General features: G+C 39.0%; 2 protein-coding genes across 4 annotated transcripts in view; one reads left to right on the forward strand and one right to left on the reverse strand.

The window, feature by feature from the left end:
* Positions 1-3,422: 3,422 nt before the first annotated feature.
* Positions 3,423-7,063, reverse strand: LOC306864367 (sorting nexin-18-like). The gene is made up of 2 exons (XM_079408358.1): positions 5,415-7,063; positions 3,423-4,122 (listed from the first exon to the last, which is right to left on the reverse strand). Exons 1-2 carry the CDS (start codon positions 6,826-6,828, stop codon positions 3,881-3,883), a joined length of 1,656 nt encoding a protein of 551 aa, XP_079264484.1. The 5' UTR covers positions 6,829-7,063; the 3' UTR covers positions 3,423-3,880.
* Positions 7,064-8,523: 1,460 nt separating this feature from the next.
* The window catches only part of LOC306864368 (ADP-ribosylation factor-like protein 15), a 53,996-nt gene continuing 35,644 nt past the window's right edge, over positions 8,524-26,875 (forward strand). For 2 of the 3 annotated variants that reach the window (XM_079408359.1, XM_079408360.1), the window contains exon 1: positions 8,524-8,944. In XM_079408359.1, the coding sequence (XP_079264485.1) occupies positions 8,837-8,944 (108 nt within the window). In that variant the 5' untranslated portion in view covers positions 8,524-8,836. Of the gene's footprint in view, positions 8,945-18,511; positions 18,605-26,875 lie in introns of those variants that run through there. The other variant, XM_079408361.1, reaches the window with a different exon arrangement.

The raw sequence follows: 26,875 nt of genomic DNA on the forward strand, positions 1-26,875 counted from the left end.
TACCGGCCCGAGTCCGACTGGAGCCCATGTCTTTTTTTCATTCTCTCTTCCCCATTACACAGCTGCTGTTGTAGCCATTAAAATAGTTCAGTTTAGTTTTTAATGGCAAAGTGGTTATATTTATTTTCGTTTCTTTATTAAGTTCATTTAGAAATATGTTTGGAACATTTGTTTGTTTGTTAAATTCAAGTTTTGTTTTTAAAGTAGCCTATGACCAAGTGGCCAGCTGCAGACAGTGAGTTTGCCTGTGTTTGATCAATTTAGCCTTCTTAAATCACCACTTGACTAAAATAAAATCTATATATAAAATACTTTAAAAAGCATATCACAATGTTAGTTTAAACGTTTAACCTAGACAAATGTGTGCTATTAGACGCGTATCCAATCGTTTGTGCAGAGAGTGGAAGCTAAAGCGCGCTCTGCAGGTCTTGGAGTCGCCAGAGAGATCACTTGCATTTTTTTTTCCTTATAACAGTGGAAACAACCATAATTTTTGCTCATAAAGTAAGAGTAATATATCATTAGGAACTGTTAAGGGTCTACTTTGAGGCCTATTTGTTTGCACTCACAATATCAGCATACGTTGTCCTTTTCATCACTATAATAATTGATGGATATCTAAAATATAAAAATATGGAAGAAGCCTAAAACAAGCCCGATGCCCGGCCCGCGTCTGAGCTACGATGTGACTAAAAGTAACTAAAAGTCGGGGCTGAAATATGGGGCTCTACAAGTGCAGCTTGTTGCGTTTAAGCAGCAAAAATACACACAAAATGACGTTAAAATGGCCATCCTGGCGAGTATCCTCATAAGCATTGTCGGTTTTTTCTTAAGTGAATCTAAACAGTTGCAAAAGAGAAAAGTTTTCAAAATTAAATTCAGGTCCTGCGTTTAACTGGGTTAAATAAATGATAATATTCAGTGATGTGATGTGTTCTCTGTGTGGAGTAAAGGTCCTTACACACTGAGTCAGAAATTGCCGTATGCGTTTTTTTCGGTTTTTGCATGCGAAAATTTCAGATGAAAATTTCGAACTCTGTTGTGCAAGAACCTTCATATCTGGCGCAGTTTCAGCTTGTACTAAAACAAGAAAGCAAACAATAGCATTAATAGTCATTAATTTTAGTTAACATATGCTATGATAATTTGAACAGATTTTTATTCTTATTGTAAAATAATGGAATATTAGGTCATGAATATTGTCTCAAAATCATGGAAATTTATTGGTAAAAATGTGTACGAACCCTGTACTACTCTAGTGACAAAAAATGGTGTTTTGCACATATCTTTGATAATGTATTATGGATAGAACGAATGAACAATGTTTAATTCAGTTCACTGAATACAGTATAAACCAAATGTTATCATAAATTGAAATCTTTTGCCACATTTTAGAGGTCAAACACCACAAGTGTTTACATTCAATGTTCTTGTTTTTTTTTTAATTCTGGTATAGGTCACTATTCTACTTAACCCTTCATGTAGTAACAATACATTATTGTTTTAATGATTATAGGATTGCTTAAATAATAAAGTATTGTTATTACATGTAAGCCTACAGGTAAGTGGAATAGGGAAGGTAAAGTTTAATTCAGTTTATTTGTTCTTATATAAAGTGCAAGAGATAGAATAATTACTACTTCTACAAGAGAACTAAACTGAATATTTCTTTCACAGGTTCTCTCTAAATTTTCAAAAAGCACTATAGCTTCATGCTGTACCCTAATGCCTTATGTTTATTTATATGGTCACATTTACTGTAAACAAAGTCTGTCAGAAAGTAATGAAATTGAAGAGAGAACTGAAACTGCTCAAAGGTGCATTTTAAAGAAGTGTCTAAAAACCACCCTCAGAAATATTGCACCATAATTTTTTACATTCCTGGCAAGATGGCATTAGCAGGAGATACAACAGAAATGTGCTGATATTGACAATCTGTGTTTATCTTGTAATACCTGTAATTTACTGTGGGCTACAGATTTATGAATGTTTACATGTATGTGTGTATTTATGTCTGTGTAATAGAGAAAGTATCTCTGAGTTGGATGCATTAATGTAAAAATGATTGTCATAACATGTATAAATCTATGAAATAATAAAATGCTTTTTTTAAAATAATACTTATATAACATATATTAGTGTAGTTAGGGTTAGGTTTGAATTGCATTACATTAGTGGTAATTAATATAGCACCAAATGTTGATATGAACAGTGGTTCATAAAAACACAAATGAACAGTGTAGTCATTAATTTTCTCCTTAGCATTGTTTTATGCTCAATATGTGTGGGATTGTTTGTGATCGGGGTGTGAGAATAAATTCTTCATGATTAAGGACCTGAGTGTGTGGAAAGAGAAGCCTAACTTTAGCTCTGATAAATAATTCAAAGCAGTGAGAGATTGACTGCTCCGGGCAGCTCTGGTTTTTCTCCCTAGTAAGCACAGAAACTAATAATGGTATAATCTCCTTCAAGAGGTCATTTGATTGGAGCTCTGAGTATGTTAAGTCTTCCTTGATGGTTGATTATGTTTCAATTGTTATTCTTTTTCAACGGTTTTTAAAACCTTTTTATATGACGGACCACTTAAAGAGTAAAACAAAAATGTGAAACCCCTAATAACTCAAATCTCATGAGGGGCTCTCATTGGTCAACCTTTTTACCAGTTTGTTTTTGTTCTTTGAAATGAACTAGACCACTACTGTTACTGAATTTACACAAGCCAACTATTCTCAAGCTAAAAATTTGGAATAAACACTACTGATAATATAACAGTTATATTATCAAAGTGAGACAACAGAAACAATTTGTCAAAACACAATCAGTTGATTGTTGTATTACTCATAATTAATTTTTATGAGTTTATTAATTGGATTATTAATGTTGGTGCTTTTTGTCCAATATCTTAAGGTCTGTTTTGTTAAACCAGACAATAACATCTGGCGGACCATTAGGAATCTTTCACGGACCACCAGTGTTCCAGAGTTTGAGAACCACAGTTCCATTTTTAAGGTTTCACTTCAATTTGTCTTGCTCATACAGCTGGTAATGGTCGTGAGCTCTTAAAATATATCCACTAAGCTTTCACTTAAATGAACTAAAATACTTATGTTGTAACATGGGAGAAAAAGTCTAAACTGAATAATGAAAGTGCTGGTAAACTAGTACCGTGAGGGATCTCTGCCTCGTCTGGAATGTCCAGATAATGAGGGTTGAGCCCATGTTTTCTAGGTCATTGTTCCTTTGCACTTCTCTTCCAGGGCTGAGAAACTGTGTCTCGTCTTTCTCTTGCAAGCACTTAATGTAAAACAGACACAGGCCTCTCCTTCAGAGCAAATTAGATAAAGGTTAATAAAAGAATAACTTGCAGAGACTGACAAGGATCATAAACAACCGTACTTGACAGACCGACACAATAAGGCATTCAAATGCATAATGTATCTTTATATCTGTATTAAAATTCATTGGAATCAGAGGACAGTTCAGAAGACAATTAAATTAACATCACCACAGGTCCATGTCCATGGAATGAGTCCATTGACAGAATCGTATCAATACAGACACAAAATTATAAGTGACCTATTTTGTTTATATCGACTGTAACTACTAAGCCGATTAAAATGTAAATTTAAAATTGTGGTTATGTTTCAAGGGTTTCAACTCAAATCAATTATGACTGTTATTTATAATCAGATTATATTGTATTCTACATTTTAAGGACCATTGTCAATTTCTGGCATACGTTGTCATCAAGTTCTCAAAGCCACCCCAAACACGACTACAAGACAGTAAGTGTACTTTCATGAGTCTATAATAAAAAAAGGCTGCTTATTTGTTTTATTTCAGTTCTCTCACAACACTGTGGGAATGTAATGTCCTAAGCCTAGTCATACATGTCCAAGGCTTCCTCCAACTTGCCTGTGATTTTCTGAAAGAAGAAGATCTGCTGCTGTAAGAAATGCTGCATCTGTGCCTTGAAGTCACGCACACGTACACGATGAAAGTGCTGGATCTCAGCTAGCGTAGCGCAGGAGATGATGTTGCAGCGGTCGTGGATGCCTCCACCTGCAATGCCATCTTTTTCCTCCCCGTGTTTCTGGCTCTCCTTGGCCTTAGTGAGGGCTCCTGGAGAAAGACAGAAGTGAATAGAAAGTAAAAAAAAACAAGGAAAGCAATGGTTTAGTTAAAGTATTAATGTCTACGACACCCAATCGCATCTGCAAAAACACACATGCACTCTTTTGAACACATTAAACTGCAAGCTCTGACCAGTCAGGCTTCTGATTTATGGCTTACAGCTTCCTTTGGAATTTCTCAAGGAGAAATCAATATTCCCTGTGCACTATAAGTAATCTTGAAATGAACTCTTATTAACGGTCTAATTTCACATTATTGCGCAGGATTCAGTGCATTAGTATTCCAAATAAAAAAAATGTGATAATTTGCATCTGACTTCACAAATACCTTCTGCTTTTCACTCCTCCATTCTGATATGCAACGCCTACTTTTCATGATCCAATCAATTCCAGATGGAAAACAAATCCTGGCCTACACTTTTTTCTCACCAAATACCACGTTTCACCCTGGGATATTTCTGATTACGGAAGTAAAATAAGTTGAGAATGTAGTTTCACATCGATGTTAAGATGACAATCAATACATAAATGACAGTACATAAAATGCTTAGTTAAAATATGTGTATTTACATCCAAGGCACCAGAATAATTATGTCTGTGTGTTAAAATGTAGTGTAAACATTCATAGCTACCCTGTGCTGGGGCCCTAAGTTTAGGATTAGAGCCTTCAACACAAAAGCTTTCCCAGTTGTTTTATCTAGACAAGCAATTTCTCATACAAAACCGCGTTAACTATTTGCGTCATATAAACCCAGAGATATGATTCCACAGAAAAGAATGACGAGTCAATTTCATGTCACACTCCCCCCACTAAAGAGATGTGGGAATTACAACAGCGCTGATGTCATTCCACCATACCAACACACATATCAAGCTGCAAGAGCTAGCAGGCCTCATATGCTCCCTCGCTCTCAAACCAGGGAAAAATCAGGACATGCCATTTGACAAACGGCTGAGAACCCGTTGCTATGTGCCATTTGCTATTAGGTATAAAAAGTTAATTAATCTAAAAAAACAAACCGTTTTACATCAGCAGCTAGCATGCTAGCATTTCAGTATGAATAAGATGCTTCTTTAGTTTCATGAAATAGCAGTTTATGACTCTGATTTATGTTTCCACTTAAATATTAACTTGACGTATGGTGGGTTGGCTGGATAGTGCATCAATTCTTTAAGCTGATGGCATGCACATAAACTACTGACCTACTGACCTATATTCATTTTATGGCATGCCATTCTGACAAGTGGTATTTCAGAAAACACATGAGAAAAATCCCCAACCTTTCTGAACATGGATTATGTCTGGAAAGTTTGCAAGATGGCCCTGGTAAATCGCAAAAAGATCGGAAATTGGCTCCAAATCCTGACGGGGCTGCTCTGCGAAGTAATCCCCTATGGTCTCATAGACTTCTCCAGTGTGCACCATGGCCTTGTTTAATGGCGCTGAAAATACTTGCTGGTCGAATTCAAAGGCCTGACTTAGAAGTCTAAAAGCCTGTCCAACTCTCTGATATTCCTTTTTAAAACCAGTGATCTGCTTTCTGGCAAATTCATTAATAGTGATGTTGAGCTGTATGATGTTTTCGTCCATTTTTTTTGTGAATGTTTTGAAACCCTCTACGTTGCTTTCCACCTCTTGTAAGTCAAGCGGTAAAGCTGGAGGACAGATAGTGAGGAAGAAGTTAGCACCGAGTAAGTCATCCTTCTCGGCCTTTCGCTTGCCTTGCTTCCAAGCTTTTTCATCATTGCTGCTGCAGGTAAGAAAATGCTGGAAAACGTCACACTTAGATAAAACAGGATGACTTGTCATGTGATTCATCCACCACATTAAACCTTTTCTCCTCTTTGAAATGAAATCCTCTTCAAATCGACCCGTGGCTTGTTTTTCGGGCAAGTGAGGAACCGAAATGACAGGGAATTTTTCTACAAGTCGCGCATAAAGCCAGTCAAAGTGCTTGTATCTTCTATTCACCTGGCTTTGAGTATGACTAGGCGTGAGTCCGTAGGACATGTAACTCTTCATGCCTTTGAATTTGGTTTGTTTTGTAGGGTCGTCAATAGTGCAAGTGAATGGATACGGGTTCTCTTGCCATTCCGGACCGTACTGGCCCATAACCACAAATATTTTGTCTCCATCTCTGACCAAACCTGAAGCTTCACCCAAAACGAACGCCTCACCGCCTGACTTTACAAAGGTTGAAAACCTATTGAGATTTTTCCCGACTGTTCCTGTGCTTTTGGACTGTTGTGCACTACCACGTCGAGAAGCTGGGGTGCTTGTAATGGGATATCCCGCTTGATTCACGCGTTTTTCAGGTTCATCCGCTGTTAGGCTGTCATCCCAGTCATCGTCCCAATCCTCGTCGCTTCCCTGGCTCTGTTGCTGAAGATGTCCCTGGTAAACAGCAGAATGAGTGGGAGTCGATTCATTTGAGGTGTCCCTCCTCTGAGGACTAGTTTGGCAGTAATAGTCCTGACTAGCGGATGTCCCGTTACCGTGTAGTGATGTGTCAGTCTTTATAAACTCCACGTATGATGCAGGGAAGAGTCCCGTCTCACCTCTGCTGTTCGTGCCCTCCAACCAACCATCGACAACCTCTTCACTACACAGAGTTAGAAGTTCACTCTCTGTCACAGAGATCTCGCCGGGATTTTCTGCGATAAAGTCGTATAAAGCTCTCGCTCTGAGCGCCATAGTTGTGTGGAAACGCTTAGTAAACTCAGTTTACAAAGTTACAATACTCTCTCCTCCGCGCCGTCCTGTTAAATCAACCTCTGCAGGAATTTAAGATCTCTGTTTCTACCAAAACACGTCGGAAACTTTTGAAGACATTATCTCGTGAAAACAGATTGAAATTCCTCTCAGAAGAGGATTGAAAAGTGGGTTTTGCCTCTCTTTGCTGAATGCGGTCTGTGGTCCAGAGCAGAATAATCGAGGGTGGAGCCAATCAGAATAATCAGCCTGGGTAACAAATAAACCCCAATGCCCCTTCATGGAGCATATATAATCTTACATATGTTATTATTAACGCATCGTTACATTTTATAACATTTTTATAACAACTTTGTTATCATGATATAATGACCAGTATGTATAGCACAATCACTATCAGTAATTATTTATAACTATATATAGAATGTTCATTAATATTTTTAAACAATTAATGTAAAAATTATTGTTAAATGAATACTGAGTAAAAAAAAAAAAACCGTCTAGTGTAACTTTGTAAAAAAATAAAAAAAAGCCTAGTATTGATAGCAGTATCAGTAACTATAATGTTCATTAATACATATATATTTTTAAACATTTAATGTAAAAAATATTGTTAACTGAATACTTAATTAATCGTATTTCCAAGGGTAACATCCTTTTTGCTTGTACTTTGCAAAAAAAAAAAAAAAAAAAAGCTTTTATAGTTCACTTAGCCTGGATTGAGTGTTAAGAAGATAATATGTTGATTAAAAAGATTATCAACATGCTTCATTGGCTGAAAATATATAAAAGGCTAAAGGCCTAAATGGTCATAAAAGTCACTGTGCCAAATTTAATATAATCTTAAATAGACACATTACTTATGAAAAGTAAAACATACTTCTCAAACATGCATGTCATCTAAACGTACAGAGCATTTTATGTACTTTAAGTGTTTATAACAATAGGTAGTAAATTAACCTTTTAACTCAATTTGTGCCAAAACAGATTTTTTTTACAGTGTTATTAAATGCTTCAAACATTGCTTCAAAACGTTTCATACATAAACAAACATGATGAAATATGTTAAAACATTATAAGAACGCCTGATATTTAGGTATTTTTAATTGATAATCGCGTTTTAAAAAGTCTTTAGCAGAAACAACATTTATTTGTATGTGTTTCTATTTTCCCCTTATTTTGCATACATTGTCCAGTCTAGCTTTACTTGTTCTGTACTGAATTTCTAAATGTGTATATTATACTTAAATGTAAACACAAAAAGTTATGCATTATGAAAGAAACTAGCAGCATGTCACGTTTCTATGGACATAAGAGCTCAGATTACACAACACACTGTAGGCATCCCGTCAATCTTTCTGAAGAATAATACATAACTTTAACCAGCAGAGGTCACCGTCAAACAAAACTCTGGCTCCGTTAGTTCCTTGTCACGTGACGTAAAAGGACCTGTTTTACACACGATCTAGCGTCACGTGATCGCTCAGACGTTCTGAAACCAGCACGTACCTTATCAATATTACACAAAGACAATCATTACGTTAAAAGCGCCGAAAGTGTGGCCACTTATATAAGATATCGGTTTAAATAATTAAAAGGAGTAAGAAACGATAAAGAATCCATGTTGGATGAATGAACGTAATATTCAGGTTGACTGTGACGTCACGTGGAAGTCTTGACGCTCGAGCCTCTGTGTCTCGCGAACACACAACAAACAGCGCTTCTCTCCGCCCAGATCATTAAACTGTATTGCATTCGCAGTGCATACATCTTAGTCCGAGTTAATACGATTTGAAATCCATATATAGCAATGTTTATGAATGTATTAAAAGCCTGAATCTTTTTTTTTTTTTTTAACCTGGACTTGTTTTTGTCACATAATCGTGCGTGGGATTTATAGAGGAAGAGGAGTGCACAGCTAACGCTGCTATAGCTATAGCTGCTTTATTCATATATTATTTTCCGTATCTGAGAAAAACGAGACTTTTGGATGCATTCGATTAACACCAGCGTTTCATTTCATAGTCGTCTTATCCCAGGACTTCTGTTTTCTGGAGACAACAGCAAGAAGCTATCGATGAATTACATGGATTATCTGGTAGAGTGTTCCTTTATTTCTCTTTGAAGATGGCCAGAATCTGTAGGATCAGGTGTTTTGTTTTCATTGCTGCTCCCACAATTTATGAACCTTGGTCGGGATTGTTTTTGAACAGTTGTGTTTTGTTTGCCGCTATTGCAAATATAAGTTACTCACTAGATGGGTGAAGTCACTTACAGTTTGTTGTTTGTTTCGCTTAAAAGCAAACCTAAGCTTATAGAGATGGGTGTTCAGAAAACAGTTCTGAGCACTATTAAAAGAAGCTCTTTCCTGATATACCAACCATTTTGGCCATCTCTTTTATGCTTTTTGGCTATTTTTGTTCAGCCTTTAGCTATTTTTGTTCAGCCTGAAAAATGTAAACAAGTATGCAGTTAAGTTACATCTGTATGATTTTCACATTAGATGTAATGTACAGTAGTTTGCTGTAAGATAAGGTCATGTATTAAGTCTGCTGCACTTATCCGAGATCAGGTAACAAAACTATGCAAGTATAAAAGGGATAGTTTATTTAAGAACGTCGAGAATTGTCATTATTAACTCACCTTCATGTCCTTCAAAAACCTGTACGACTTCCTTTCTACCTCTGAACACAAAAACAGCTAACAGAATGTCCAAGCTGCTCTTTCCCATACAGTGAAAGTGAATGGTATGGAAGCCTGTTTTCACCACAGGATAAAAAATATTGTCTTTTTTGTCACAATTCAGACTTTGTTTCTTGCGATTCAGAGGAAAAAAGTCAGAATCAGAAAGCGCTTTATTGCCAAGTATGTTTGCACATACAAGGAATTTGTTTTAGTGTCACAGCTTCCAGTACACAGAGAAAACAACAACACACAGATAATAAAAAATAAGATGTGAATAAATTACACATATATAAATATAAATAAACCACAATAAAATTAAATGAAAGTAATAATAATAAGTTGTATATACAGGTGTGCTATAGACAAAATATAATAGAAATAGAATAAAAAATAAGAAATAAGATGTAGGGATGTACTAGGATGTAGTATGATGAATAAATGAGGTTATTGCACATTTTTATTGCACAGTGGGAGAACATTTAACTGTTCATGAGGTAGATTGCCTGGGGAAAGAAACTGTTCTTGTGCCTGACTGTCCTGGTATTCGGTGCTAGCCCCGACCAGATGGCAAAGTTCAAAAAGGAGATGGCATGGATGTGAGGGATTCAGAGGGATTTTCTAAGCCCTTTTTTCTCACTCTGCATGTATACAGTTCTTGGAGGGTGGGCAGGGGAGCACCAATAATCCTTTCAGCAGACCGAACTGTCCTCTGAAGTCTTCTGATTTCCGATTTTGTGGCTGAGCCAAATCAGACAGTTATTGAAGTGCACAGGACAGATTCAATGATGGCTGAGTAGAACTGTGTGAGCAACTCCTGTGGCAAGTTGAATTTCCTCAGTTGGCGAAGGAAGTACAACCTTTGTTGGGCCTTTTTAACAATGGAGTCTATGTGAGTGTCACACTTCAGGTCCTGAGAGATGATGGTGCCCAGGAACCTGAATGTCTCCGCTGCAACCACAGTGCTGTCCATGATGGTGAGTGGGGGGAGTGCAGGGGGGTTCCTCCTGAAGTCCACTATCATCTCCACAGTTTTGAGTGTGTTGAGCTCCAGGTTGTTGTAACTGCACCAGACAGCCAGCTCTTTAACCTCCTGTCTGTAGGCAGACTCGTCACCGTCCTGGATGAGGCCGATGACTGTAGTGTCATTCGCAAACTTCAGGAGCTTGACAGAGGGGTCTTTAGATGTGCAGTTGTTTGTGTACAGGGAGAAGAGCAGTGGGGAGAGGACCAACCCTGAGGGGCGCCGGTGCTGATGGTGCAGGTGTTGGATGTGAATTTATCAATTCTCACTAGCTGTTGCCTATTTGTCAGAAAGCTGGTGATCCACTGACAGATAGAGCTAGGGACAGAGAGCTGGGTTAGTTTAGTCTGGAGGAGTTTAGGGATGATGGTGTTGAAAGCGGAGTTAAAGTCCACGAACAGGATCCTGACACAAGTCCCTGATCTGTCCAGATGCTGCAGGATGAAGTGCAGTCCCATGTTGACTGCATCATCCATGGACCTGTTTGCTCAGTAAGCAAATTGCAGGGGGTCCAGTAAGGGTCCAGTGATGTCCTTCAGATAAGCCAACAACAACCTCTCAAAAGACTTCATGACCACAGATGTTAAACCAACAGGTCTGTAGTCATTAAGCCCTGTTATCTTGGGTTTCTTTGGGACGGGGATGATGGTGGAGTGTTTGAAGCAGGAAGGGAATTCGCAAATGGTGTTCTAGCTTTTTAGCATAGTTCCTCTTAGCCACTCTAATCTCCTTATTCAGTGTGTTTCTGGCCTGATTGTACAAGACTTTGTCCCCCTTCCTGTAGGCATCCTCTTTGGCCTGATGAAGATGTCTGAGTTTTGCTGTGAACCATGGCTTGTCATTGTTGAATGTTAAATGAGTCCTAGTAGGGATGCATATATCCTCACAGAAACGGACATATGAAGTTACAGTCTCTGTAAGCTCATCTAGATGGCGGCTTCAAAAACACTCCAATCAGTGAGGTCGAAACAGGCTTGTAATGCCCACTCTGTTTCGTTAGTCCATCTCTTTACCGTCTTTACTGCAGGTTTAGCAGATTTAAGTTTTTGCCTGTAAATCGGTATAAGATGAACCAGGCAGTGGTCAGTGAGTCCTAGAGCTGCTCTGGGGACTTAGCGATATGCAACCTTTATTGTGGTGTAACAATGATCCAATGTATTACTGTCTCTGGTGAGACATGTAACATGCTGTCTGTACTTTGGCGGTTCACGGGAGAGATTTGCTTTATTAAAGTCCCCGAGAATGGTAATACCAGAGTCCGGGTGTTGTTGTTCTGTGTTTGTGATCTGATCTGATCAGCGAGTTTCTGTAAAGCTGAGTTCAGGTGCGCTTGCGGATGAATGTAAACACGCACGAGAATGAACGAGCAAAACTCCCGCGGCGAGTAGAGAGGTTTACAGTTAATGAAAAGTGCTTCTAGATCTGGACAGCACATTTTCTTTAACACTCTAATGTCTGTACACCACCTTTCGTTGATATAGAAACATGTCCCACTGCCACGCAATTTCCCCGTCCACTCTAAACAGCTGGAAGCTTGGCAGACGTAAAGCGCTGTAAGGCGTTGCATTATTCCGCCAGGTTTCTATGAAACACAGAGAAACTGAGTGTGGAAAATCCTTATTTATCCGGGAGAGCAGAAGGAGTTCATCCGTTTTATTGGGTAGAGAACGGAGATTCGCCAGATGGATGCTAGGCAACACCGTTCTAAATCCGCACTGTCAAAGCTTCACAAGCGCACCGGCTCGCTTCCCCCATCTGCGCGTCCTGAAGTGTCTGAACAGCGCCGCTGCTCTGCCAACTACAACGTTCAGCAAAACATCCGAATAAACGAAATCCGGTAGAAGACCGTGTGGTGTGTTCTGCCGAATGTTCAGCAGTTCACTCCTGGTAAAACTGATCGTGTTTGACAAACAAAAAACAGGAAAAACTTACAAAAACAGTACAAAAACTTGAGAGCAAAACACTGAGGCTGCTATGTGCGGCTTCATCTTGTTAAACAGAACTGCAAGATATAAACAGAATTGTATCATATAAACAGAATTTTGACTTTGTTTTGTAGTTCTAAATTTGCATCTCACTTCTGAGTTTGTATCAAGCAATTGTGTTTTGTTTGTTTGTTTGTTTCTGCCACAGAATAAGATTAGATTTTTTTTTAAATATCATAATTCTGTTTTTTTGGGAGGGGGTTTCTGGTAGTTGCGAGCTTATCTCACACACTATTCTTCTCAGAATTGTGACTTTATATCATGACAACACTAGTGCCCTTTCACTTTCATTTTGTGGAAAAGAGCAGCTTGGGCACTCTGTTAAGCATCTCCTTTTGTGTTCCTCTTAAGAAATAAAGTATAGGTTACAGAAGTCAAGTCACCTTTATTTATATAGCGCTTTTAACAATGTAAATTGTCAAAGCAACTGCACAATATCCAAAAAAAGGAAATAGTGTGTCAATAGTGTAAAATTAAAAAAGGTTGACGATATCGCTGGAAATGAATTGTCCCCAACTAAGCAAGCCAGAGGCGACAGCGGCAAGGAACCAAAACTCCATCAGAGACAGAATGGAGAAAAAAACCTGGCTCAGTCAGGGGCCAGTTCTCCTCTGGCCAAACAAACCAGCAGTTCAATTCCAACTGCAGCAAAGTCAGATTGTAAGGGCTCAACTGGTTCCAGTGGTCATTTGGTAATTCTATATGTTGTCTGAGCGTTGGCATCCTCCGAAATCCTCTGAGGGGTTGGCATTATCTTTTCTCAGGTGTTCGGTCATCTCAGATCATTTAGGGGTTGGATCCAGACTGAAGCTTCTGTCATTCCTAGTTACCACGGGATGTTAATCCCGTGGCAGAAACAGAAACAAATAGAGACATAATTATCGTAGCTGCTGTTCCATCTAAGCAAAAAATGATTTGTTCAATCCAAGCTAAAGAATAATAATAATGTACATTTGATCAGATATACTACAGTACAGAAGAATTGAGGGTCAGTAAATGATGACATAAATGGGTTATTTTTGGGAGACCTATATTTAAAGTCACATATATCAGTGATATAGGTAAAGTTAGATATCTGCATATTCACTAACACATTTTAATCACAGATATTTGTGTGTTCTGGTTACATTTGGAGCTTATTGTTTGTTTTCAAAATGTACACCCTTTAATGTGACCTTGTTACAGTCTATTTTAAATTGACTACAATTACCTTTTATGACATTTCTTTTCATGTAGATATTATAGTGACATAAACAGCCACTTGTGTTGTGGTTATCACTCCATGAATGAATTTACCTGGGATGACATGTCGTCTCAGATTACATCTAATACATTTTTATCATCTAATACATGCTTATTTGGCCTCAGTTGACCATTTTCAAAGTCCTTTTTTGCACCATCCGTGTTATATAATTTGCCTACAATACTCAGTGGTAATAACAGTTTCACGGGAATGCTGTACTGTCGTGTTGGTGCCGCTCCACAGTGTGACAGTATTGAATTACTGTGCCAGTAAACTTCTCGCACATTCAGTGCTTTGATACTTGACTTGGACATATGCAGCGAGGTCACAGGGGTGTTTCCTTTGGGATATTCTGGTCAGGATTCTCAGAATAGAACCATTTCCTCAAGAAACAGCTGAAAAGAGCCTGGAAGTGCTGGCAGTGTGTGGATTAAGAGCATGCTTGATTATGTAAGTATTTTTGTCCGGACAAATCACACTTTTTAAGGACAAGAGGATGTTGTTTCTCACTCAGGTTTTTCTTCAGTTGATGCATTGTAAAATTGAAGGGTCTTGTACTTTTTGAGGTGAAGACCTATTTTTATTTCACTAGAATGTGGAAACTGGGTTGGACTAAAACAAACCGCATATGCACACCAGCATATATTTGTAGTTAACAGGTTGTACACAACTGTAAACAGACTTTATGCCCTTTTCATCAACAGTTTGCTTAGAAAAAAAAAGGTTTTAGCATGATCAGTGAAAGCTTTATCATTGTCAGCTCTTGGGATTCATGCCATGCACAGTTGGTTCCCCTCTCCCCGAAATGGGTGGAGCTTAAATCTGTGCCTTTGTAGTTTCCATGCCAACCACATCATTGTATCTACGTTTCTGGTATGTTTTTCCAGAGCAGCGCGTTTCCTTCACACTTTTTATGTGCTGGCCAGCCATGCCCAACGGTTTTAATGTTTGCTTTGAGTTCTAACTGTTCAGGTTTGAATTCATTCTTCTGGGTGTCCCCATGGTTTTCCATTATTAAAGGACACAGTGAATTCTGTGCAGAATCTTAGCTTGGTTTAATTACGGATCTGGCCTGATTTGGTCCAGGCTCTGCTGATTTAGAAATTTAGAAATGAATGGACGCAACATTGATCCTATTGTATTGTGTTCTGTTCCCTGACTCTGTATGGTTAATTTGTGAGAGGAATCATAATGTATTCAAGTATTTGTCCAACAGCCGTTTTTTTTTGGTGTCCCTCTCATTAAATCAAGCCAGATTGCATACAGCTGTTGTATTCTTTTAGTCCTTTCAAATGTTATTCATTTTACGGACAGCCGAGCTAATTTACAGCCAAAGCGGAAGCTTTCTTTAATGGTTAACTGAGGGACTGAGGTCAGACGTCAGCAGAGAGTATGTCAGGTTACTAGTTTTTGGCAGTTAAGCATGTTTTATTTTTTAATTTAAGATAATTAGGCCTAATTGTATTTCATGAGATAAAAAGTTCATACTTCCAATCATGGGTCTTTGGAAGGCAGTGTTTTGGAGACAGGACATGCGGTTGACGGGGTGGAGGCGTTATTTTAGATGTAGGCTGGTTAGCGAAATGGCTTAAATTGCTTAACCAGTTCTCCAGCTTGTTAACTGGTTTAGGCGCATCCCATTAAAGGGATAGTTCACCCAAAAATGAAAATTCTGTCATTAAGCACTCACCCTCATGTCGTTCCAAACCCGTAAGACCTTCGTTCATCTTTGGAACACAAATTAAGATATTTTTGAAGAAACAACAGTTCTTTGTGCACAAAAAGTATTCTTGTAGCTTCATAACATTAAGATTGAACCACTGATGTCATCGTGTCACTGTCACACTCCTCTGAGAGCAAGGGAATGAAGGAGCGAGAGAGACGAGGAGTAAACTTCTGTGAAGGTTTTAATCAAGACAAACGAAGGTACAAACACACGGGAACTCTGGGATGACATTTAATGCCGAACACAGGACACTGGAAACACTGGGCTAATAAACACAGGATAATGTGGGACTAAACGAGGGACCTAAGGAGACACACCTGGAAATTAATAAAGAACTAACAAACACAGCTGGGACTAATAGAACTGAATGGGGACAGGAGCAGGAAACACCAAATAAGGGCACAAGAGGGAGGGAAACACAAGACATGGTGAACCAGAACTGACAGTTACTCCCCCCTCCCGAAAGGTGCATCCTGCGCCAAACACCATCCAATGGGGAAGGGGGGTGGGTGCTCTGGAGGCCTCAAGAGTTCGGGGACTTTCGGGCTCAGGCAGGTCAGGGGACTCGGGTGGCCATGGCGGAGCAGGAAGCTTGGGCGTCCATGGTGGATCCGGGGATTCAGGAGGCCATGGCGGGTCCGCCTCCGAGGCTGCGGCCCTAGCCCCCGCCCCTACAGCTGGAGCCCTACTACCCCCCCCCCCCCCCCCAAACAAAAAAATTCCCTGGGGAAAGTAGGCGCTCGATCGGGCACTTGGGGGCGCTCTGGAGGGCGCTGCCGAGGAGCGGGCTCTGGCTTGGAGGGAGCCGCGGCTGGCAGGCTTACCATACTAATTGTCGGCGAGCTTGAATGAGCTGCGGGAGCGGCGGTGTAGAGTTCCCCGCAGACGGCGGGCTGGAGGGAGCCGCGGACGATGGCGGGCTGGTTCTGGCCCAGGGCAGGACGCTCTCCAGAGGTTCACGGGGTGATAGTAGTTGGCCCCGTGCCAGAACAGCAAGAGGATGGTGGTGTTATCGAAGACCGTCACCGCGGTGAGCCTGCAGAACTCCCGCAAATAATCCACCATGGGGAGATCTCGGTGGGCGAAGACTTTTCACAAAAACAAAAAGGGGAGAAGGGGTGCTGCTTGCTTTTGTGGGTTCGGCGTTCTGTCACACTCCTCTGGGAGCAAGGAAATGAAGGAGCGAGGAGACGGAGTTGACAATCACCAGGTGTCTGTGGGAGGGGTCAGGAAGCAAGAGCGTCTCACTGCAGTGCTCTTCCGGGGGGTTGTTTTCAGCACGACCTTGTCCGAGGCAGTTCTGGTTGTTTAGGGAAGCCGAAAGAAGATAAGATTGCAATTGTTTGGTCTTGGTGAGAGCAGCTGCATACCAATTTCACAGCTACTCTCTTTGTCCATTCTGGTCTCCAAATCCATCAATTTTTCTCAGCAAAGCCGTGAGCTTCTCCGTGATAGAATCCATATTGCGGTTGATAGTTTCAGTCTCAGTGCTGACCGCTCTGCCCACTGCTTCAATCATGACGGGCAGCCTTGTGAGGCTTTGGACAGCTGTTCCCGTCTTCTGAATTCTCTGATAACCCAGGGCAAAGCCTAATCCAATCAGCAGAAAACCCGTTATCATGGTTCCGAATAGGTAGATGTCTTCAATGTCCTCCACGGAAAGAGCCGCCAGACACACGACCCGCCATCTCTCCCATGCGTCCATCGTGTAACCAGTAGCGAACGTTCCGGCCGGACAATTGGGCTCCCCCGAACCCAGGGCTCTTGTAGAGAATATGGTGTCAATTGCGTTGAGAGACCAGTTGATCAAATCCATGATTTTTCGGTTTGGAGAGCAGTGCAGAAAGAGTCTCTCAAGTGTTAGACAATAGACAAGACGAGAAAGCAAGCAGGGAAGATAAGGGGAGGAGAGGAGAGAAAAAGCGTCTGCCTTCGCTGAGAGCCAAACGAGAATAAGATGTATGTTTAAAAAAATCTTTTATTATTATTTTATTTATGTCAGCCACTGTGTAAATTATTATATTTTAACAACGAGAATTTGTATAATTTAGAAGGTAATTTAAAAACTACAGTGTGTGTGCAATTTACATGTTTGCATACAATTTTTTAATTTGAATGTTGATTATTATAGTTAAAAATGCATAGTAATTAAATTTAAGTTTAGGCTCTGTTGTAAATTGAAACCTTATAGTAATGTAAAAGAGCTCACTTTAGTTTAGAGCTGAAGCTGAGGTAAATATCCCTAAGAAAATTAATTATATTGTAATAATTTAATTTATTTGAAGAAAGAGGAATTTGTTCAGTAAACCATTGTTTAATTAAAAAAAGACAATTTTTAGTTTAGTTTTCTTCTCCTCCTGCTGTACCAAAACCATACTGAACCGTGATGTCAAAACCGAGTGTCATGTTTATATACACATACATACATGTATACATATAATATTCTTATTTAGCAGTGATACATTTAATTGCTTAATAATAACAGTAAAGACATTTACATTGTTGCAAAAGATATACTATTTTAAATGATTGAATATTTCACTAAAATATTAAGCAGCACAAATGTTTTTACAGACAATCACAAACATTGATATTAAAACAAATATTTCTTGATCAGTAAATCAGCATATTAAAATGATTTCTGAAGGGTCGTGTGGCACTGAGGACTGGAGTAATGATGCTGAAAATTCAGCTTCTATCACAGGAATAAATTCTATTTTACAATATATTATACTAAACAATTGTATTTTATTTTAAATTGTAATAATATTTTACAATATTAATATTTTACTAATAAATGCAACTTTGCTGTGCATAAGAGACTGAAAAATCATTTAAAAAAGTTTTACTGATCCCAAACCTTTGAGCTGTTGCATTTTTTTCTTCTAAATAATCATTAGTCACAGCTCTAATCTCTACCAGGCATGTTTCCATCACCCATCATACCACCCACCCCTCTTTAAGAGTATGTGAAATCGCTTTATCCTAAAGAGTAATGCAGCTTTTGGTTTTACTTAATGGACTTTTATAATCATAGCTCGTGGACATGGATATCATGAGTGAAAATGGATCAATGGCAAATGGATTTTATGTTAATGGTTAGTGCTGTTCTATTGCATTTCATGACAGAAGGCAATGACTATTTGTTGTTGGACTATTCTAGCGTGTTAAAGCCATTAAGGTAAAATGTCAGAATTATTATGTGTTTGTTTCATTGTAAGTTGACGGTTGTATTTTTATGTGAAAAATCATGTTGGCTCATGGAAAATATGAGTCCGGGAACATTGTGTTTGAATTGTTTGTTTAACTTTCACCCTGGTGAGCATTAAAGCCTTGGTTTGAGTTTAACTGCCAAAAGCAACAGCAGTAGTTGTGAACTCTGCTGTCTGTTGGAGCTAGAGAGCAAGTCAGGCAATGCAATGAGGAACTAGGGACTAGAGGTAAAGATCCAATGATTTACTATTATAAAGACACTTTATTGGCTGCTGCAAGCACTCAAATGTTTTTGATTTCCTGTGATTGAATCCTTTAATAGAGATAAAACAGCTCAGCATATGTTGGGTTTTTGATGGGATGCTGTGTGCTAATGTTGTTCTTAACTAGCTGGGCTGATTTGAAGGATCTTCTATTGTAATCTCAAACTTACACTCTAAACAATCCTGGGTTATTTGTTTAACCCAAATGCTGGGTTGAGCCTTTTGGGTCTTTTTTTTTTTTGGGTTATTTTTTCAGTGTTTGGGTAGTTTTTGTGTTACGCAGCCCCTGGGTCAAATGTAACAACCCAATGTTTGGGTAGTTTTTTAGTGTTACTCAGATCCTGGGTCAGACGTAACCCAGCGGTTGAGTTATTTATCGCGGGGATTTTGCATCGTCTTCTGAAGAGAGCAGCTCTAAGCGCCATCGAATTGATGCATTTTTCGGTAAATACAGGTTTGTGTACATTTTATTTTATTGATAAAATTGTTACTGTGCTGTATATCGTTCAATTTTATGCAGAGCAACATACAGGCGCGCGGTGTGAATCAGTAAATGAATGTCGCTCGCGTCGGTCTTATTGCCTGATGAAGAGTCACGCTTTGCATAAAATAAACGATTATATTTATAAAGATACAGAATACAAATACTTTGGATGTTAAAATATGTCCTCAGAGCTGTTTACTGTTTGATTTTGGGCAGGTTATGAAGGCAATTGCAGTACATTTTGGCTATGAGTGAAACGCAAGGCGGCGGTCTTATCCGTGAGCAGTTCCCGCTGAACATGACTCCAGCTCGGGCACGAGAGCTAGCGTCGTTATGGTGGAAACAGAATTACAAAGAGTGGTCGATTACTTATGTTTAATGATTAATTTTTACTTCTAATGTTTGTTAAACGAGATTAAATAGGCAATATGTATAGCTTACATAAAAACGAGATAAACAATGCTGTAAATGATAAATAAAGGGAAATAAAGGAAGTTATCATGTAAAGCAGTGGTTGTGGAGTATTTTATAAATGTTTAGAGGATTTAAGTTAACCTGTAAATATTATTTCATGCATAAAGTAAAAAAAGCTAGTATTATAATAAAAATTAATCAACCCATTAGCTGGGTTAAATCAACCCCAAATGTGTTCTGTCCTATATTTACCCAGCCCTTGGGTTAAAAACCCAGTGTATTTTAGAGTGTACGTTAAACTTGTTGCCCTGTGGTTTTGGACTAAATTATGCACTGATGCGATTAAAGGGTTACTCCACCCCAAAATGAAAATTTTGTCATTAATCACTTACCCCCATGTCGTTCCAAACCCATAAAAGCTTTGTTCGTCTTCGGAATACAATTTAAGGTATTTTGGATGAAAACCGGGAGGCTTGTGACTGTCCCATTGACTGGCAAGTAAATAACACTGTCAAGGCCCAGAAAAGTATGAAAAGCATCGTCAAAATAGTCCATCTGCCATCAGTCGTTCAACCGTAACGTTATGGAGCTATGAGAATACTTGTTGTACCTAAAGAAAACAAAAATAACGACTTTAATCAACAATTCGTCTCTTCTGTTTCAGCGTAGTGCTATTTTGAAGAGTATCTGCTGGACGCAAACTGCGTACGCTGTTCTGTGTCAGCCGCACCACACGGATACGTCTTCTACGTTGATTTGCGTTTTGATTTGAACGAAAACAGCGTATCCATGTGTTGCGAACATTTTCTTTTTGGGGTTGAGTAACCCTTTAAACAATCATCTCTGCATCCGTCTCTTGATTGGATAAAGCCATTAAAGACCGTCTTAGCATTGCACTCATTTGCAGTGCCAGTGCTTACGATTGAACTCCAAATCTATAACACCGGAGTCCATTTTCTGCTCTTCCTAAACGCTTTATAATTAGCTCAAGCGTATTAGATTTCCAAAACTCTCAGGCTCTCCAAAATTAGAGTGGCCCTGGTGTATTTTCAAGCTATCACAGCTTGGATAAAATTTGAGAGGTTTGACACAGAAGCTCCTGAGCTCTGTTTATATTCTCGGGTGGTGAAGACTGGGCTCGTCCTGATCGATTATCTGCCTGGTGGTTCTGCCCGGAGGCTTTTGCTCACAGTATGTCATTGGGGCAGTGGAGCAAAACGAGTCTCATCCTCTCCAGGCGTCTTTGCATTTCCTAGCTGGGTTTGGAAACTTCATGACGTGCTCTATCATGTTACATATCTAGGGTTCTTCCCTTAGGGTTGAGTTCCTGTATGGTCGTCTTGCAGTAGGAGGTACTTAGTCCCCCTCGTCGGTGTCTCTGTAGATGTCAGGAGTCTGGAACTCCATCTCTGCTCCACATCCTTAAGTCAAACCTATAGTCAGGAGAAAGCATTAGTGCATTGTGTATCAAAAAAGTGCTAATAATGAGAGTTTTGTCTTTTATGTTTTGTCAGGAGGTGACCTGAAATGATCTGACCTCATATCTCCCACTGATAAAATCAACATGAAGAACATCTCTCTGCTTAGTCAGGACTTGTTTATTATTTATTTTCTCTCTTTTAATTTTCTTATTTGAATAATTTTATGTTATTAGTTTAAAGTGTTTATGTGGCTGGTATATGGCAATGATGTGATCAAAAAGTGCTTTTTGACATTTCTGTACTGTCACCAGTGGCATAATGAAAAAAATATTGCTAAAGTCAACAGCTTTTGCTAAAATATATATACTTTATAATGATGCTGCCAGCTTTCTAAAGTAATTTTTACACCCCCGTAAATTGGCTTCAAATTTGTCATTTTGACCCCCTTCGAAATTTGGTTGATTTGACACGGAATGACCCAAATGTGAATATCTGCTAAAAGTTAATTTTGTCAACTTTTACGTAGCCTCAAAAACAAACATACATGGGCTGAAAGAGGTCTTTAGGCTTTTGTAATGTGGGTCATTTGTGCCCTGTGTTATCTAGTTTCAGTGCTAATGGTGTGTTAAATAGTCGGTTTATCAGGCTGATCTCTTAATGGATGCTCTGAGGTCACTAGTCACAGTGACTCTCATGTTTATTCAACAGGCTCAAGCCCTATTTGATTCGAAGGCCATGACAAGCTTCATTGCTTGAGTGCAAAAAGTAGAGCTTTCAGTTAGACCACAGAAGCCCACAGGCGATGCACCTGTTCTTCTGTCTCAGCCACTGAAGGCACAGCCACAGACCACCCACACCTCGTTCACTGATCCTCTGATGCATATTGCACATAAAAATAATCAGCGCTGGCTAAAATCTACAGTTTAGGTCTGATTGACTAGCTTTATGCAGCATCCAGGATTAAGGTCAGGTCTTTGTTTTGAATTAGTCAAAGTTGCTTACAAGGTACAGGGTAAATGCAGTGGCATCAAATCTTTGAAAGATACTCATTCTTTCATCATTCATGAGCACTTTTGTGTCTAGTTCTTTATGATCTAGGCTAGAAAAAATAAGAACTTGTAGGTTCAAACCCCACACACTATCATCACTGTGCCCTTGACCAAGACACTTGCCCCAGGATGCTCCAAGGTGAAAAATTGTCAAAAAATTGACAGATTGCTAAAATAGTGAATGTAAGCATGTAATGATAAGCAACCTTGTAGAGAACCCACCCTTAGGCTTGAGTTCTCTTTGCTTACCTGGTTACAGTATGAAACCAGTTAGGTAGGGTTTTTAGTGTCACTTTTGCACACTAAATGACCTTAGTTCATAGGCTAGGTTAAAGCGGTTTGTATCCAAAAGAATGCATGCAACCTAAAATATGCAGACATGGTTAAGCAGGTCAGTTTTCCAACCCAAACATCAGACTGGGCCAGAAATGTGATTTCAGTGACTTTGACTGTGAAAAGATTGTTGGTGCCAAACAAGGTCATTTGAGTGTCTCAGAAAATGCTAATGCCCTCAGTTTTTCACAAAATCTAGGGGTTTTTTTATATTCAGGGAACATATAATACACTAGGCTACATATTAAGATACACATTGTTGTAGTAGATACCAGCTCATTCAAGAGTCAGGAGTGAGATTAGAAGAGTAGTGCACTATTCGGGAGTCCACATGCTATCAAGCCTAAGATAATAAAAAATATGGTTATGGTCTTGGTATCCAATTCTGAGTCCAAGACCATATTTTTATGGCCTTTGTCTTGGTCTACAAGTCTCAAGTCCGACAAGACCATGAAGGTATCTTTTTCCAAGGTCTTGGTCTTATCTGACTTGAGAACCAAGACCATAAATATATGGTCCTGAACTCAGACTGAAGAATTTTTGTCTGACTGGAATTGTCCAGTCTGAGTTCAAGTCCATGTATTCATGGTCCATGCATGGTCCAACAAGACCAAGACCTTTGATATGGACTCAAGGACCAAGACCATATTTTGGTCTTAGACTCCGGAGCATATTGACTCGGTCTTGACTTGGACTCGACAGTCTTCTTGTCTTGTTTGCAGTTTTAGAGAATTCAGAATGTGCAAACTACATGTATTCAAATTCAACTAATCGGAGGGTTGTCAGAAAGGCACATTAACTGGTCTGAACCCTAAGGCCCTGTATGTTTAGGCTGGGTTTGTGGTCACCTATCTTTGATCAGATGTGTTTAATGTGAGTGTTAAAAGAACATGCATTCTTGTGTTCAATTAAACAGCATGCCAAAGTCAACCAGCTAGTCAGTTGTTAGATGACTAGTTGACCATCATCACTTATCCCTACAGAGAATAGAGAAAGAAATCATCCAGCAATATGTGTTGTTTTTCAGTACTAGACTAGTCATGATTTTAAAACCGGTCTCATTGCACTTCATTCTGTATGGTACAATGAGAGGTTGGATGACATCTCTGGCAGACGGCGGCCCACATTGGAGACTGGCGGTGTTGGAATGGAGACGCTATCCATGTATTCTGCATGCTTCACTTCCGTGCTTTGATAAGCCAGGATGTGGCAGTCAGGTTGCAGAGTTCCTCTCGAGCGGGAAATATCCCACAGTCCAGTATGGCTAGTGGGACCCAGGAGCTGCTGGGAATTGGAAACCTCATCAGACCAAACAGGATACCGCTCCAAATACAGCCTATCAAAGGTGGGAACTGGGTGTAAATCATCACAGAATGGGAAAACAAAACAAAACTTCCTGTATGAGCTCCCAGTGCACTGGGTTTGTAGGCTGCCCCGGCCATTCCAGATTCTGGGACCATAACTCACTGGCCAGTCGCTCACTATTCAAAAATTCTAAATAAAATCCCCTATCACCGGTTATTTAGGGCATGGCTTGACCTTGTGGATGATGTGATTGTTTGATGGTTCCTAAGGGCTGAGAATAGCGTTGTTATCTGAAGTGTTCTATCTGATGTTTGGAGATTGGAGCCTGTTATTCAGTATGTTTAAATGTTGAAGGAGGGGAAACAGTGAAGATTTATAGCCTAACGGCATCAGTGCAGGAGCAGCGGGGGGAGCTCCAGTTTAGCTGGGCATTGTTGAGCCCCTTCCTTTTATCCTGCAGCAGTTTTAATACTGTGCAAATCCCCATGCGCTCTATTGACTCAGAACTCCACTATCTGGAAGATATTCACAGTGTATCCAATCACCTCAATGAATCAGCATGAGAGGCCAAGTGAAAGTTCTCAGTTTACTGTTGAGCCAGTTTTTAATCCTTACTAAAAATTGAGGGTACGATGAGGCACTTACCATAAGTAACTTGCAAGGAAATAGGCCAGTTATGTTGGGTTTAAAAGCAGAAACCGTAAATTTATAATTTTGTAAAAGCATTTACATAATTGTTTGTTTTTTGTTGAAACTTTGTATAATTTGATCTGTAAAGCTGTTAAAATAATTTTTATAGTTGTTTTAAGTTTTGTGTTGAATATATACTATGTTGAACATTTTGGGGTCTTTTAAAGGTTTTCTGTTCGATTTAAAGTGGCCCTATTATGGATTATGAAAGGTTTATATTTTGGTTTTGGGAGTCCCTAGCAACAGGTTAACATGCATGCAAGGTCAAAAAACATTTTCATTGTCTTATATTATGTATTTATTTACCTTATTTGCTCAAAGATTCCCAAACCATGCGCTCAACGATTCATTTTTCCAAGCCTCTCTTTTGCGTGACGCTAATCTGCGGTGATTGGTCCAATGACCAGGGTTGGGTACCGAACTCTGTACTTTTAAGGGTACATACTGAATTGCATCAGTACTACCGAGTACCTACTCACATTAAATCATTCGGTACCAAATATCAGTACCTGAGAACGCATTTGGGCGCATACGAGAGACAGAGAGAGACCCTGTGACATGATGTCAAGTCAAGTCACTATTATTTGTACAGCGCTTTTAACAATGCAAATTGTGTCAAAGCAGCTTTACATCAGCTTGATATAAAGCTGGGTGGCTTTATATCAGCTTTACAGTATTTAGACGAGGAAATAGTTTGTCGAAATAGTGTCATTCTCCTCAGGCCAGACAAAATCAGCAGTTTAAATCTAGGCTAAAGCAGTCAGATGTCACCATTGCAACTCTTTAAAACACAACACAGGGCAAACCGAAATGTTCTGAAGTGTGCTTACATTTCTAGGGTCATATGGTTTCCGTGAAAACGCGGGCAGGATGGTGAAGTCCATTCATAAAAACGGAATTTACTCTATAGCGCGGAATGCAACGGAATTCGTAATTCGTAATAAAAGAAGGTCTGTCACTTATTTTGTATCGCGATATGAACTAGTGTATCTGAATATTAAAACGCAAAAAAAAGGTTTAAATATGAATCCTGCATGTTCCGGTAGCCTCGGTGTGTATGAATGGTGTTGTTTACTACACAAATACTGAAGCACATGTGAATTTTCGGCCTTTGCATCTCTACATGACGACATGATCTTACAGGCCGTGAGAGTCACTTCATGAGAATTTTACAGTTTCATTTGAGAAAACTAGCATCATATTATACTGTACACACAGAAACTTCACGGCAACCTGTCAAAATAAAAGTGCAGTTTAACATGTAACAAATATATTGCTCTTGTATTACTTTTGTACAGTATAATGTACGTCTTTATATATTCTGTTTACTGTCAAATTTAAATAAAACCAATTTAATGATAAAAATAATTATTACAACTACATTAACCACTTAATTGTAGAAAAAATACAATTATTATTAAAACATTTTTTAAGGAATATTCACACAATTTTGCCTTTGTTAACCTTTGTTTGTTTGCCAAAAAATAAAAGGGTTTGATTTTAATTTGATTAAAAATAAATGTTTCATGCCTTCATTTGATTATCAGAAAAAAATAAAACAAACAAGAATTTCTGGAAGAAAAAAAAAAATAGTAGGGCCCTATTGTTCAAAATGTTGAAATTGAGTGTTTTGGACTTATTTTTTCACTGAAATAAATGTTTTTGTTATTACACAGAGAGTAAAGTACCGGAAAAAGGTACCGTTGGGTGCCGGTACCGAATTTCAGGTACCGATACCGGTACCGTACCGGTTCAAATGTGAACGGTACCCAACCCTACCGATAACCCAGTCTGTTGTGATTGGTCTACTGCAGAAACGGAACGGAACACCCATCACTATTACTGGATTACGGTTTATCAAGTATTGAAGATTTTATATGGTGCATGAGCAGACAACATGGCTTCAATTTTACCTTATCAATTCGAGCCTGAGTCCAACGAGGAAGCGTCCAGAGTTGCTGATGAACCAGAAAGTCAATCGCAAACACGACTGGAGCAGGGCCTTTCTCAGTGGTAAAAGTCAATATTGTTTATGGCACTTGGGTAGCTGGGTAGATTACTTACAAATTGTAATCCGTTACTGATTCCAGATTACATGACAAACATTGTAATCCATTACATTACACATTTTAGGTAATATAATCAGATTACTTTTAGATTACTTTTGATTTAACTCGTTTATCACATTGATTTAAAT

The sequence above is a fragment of the Barbus barbus genome, assembly GCF_936440315.1.
Source record: "Barbus barbus genome assembly, chromosome: 45".
NCBI lineage: Eukaryota > Metazoa > Chordata > Actinopteri > Cypriniformes > Cyprinidae > Barbus > Barbus barbus.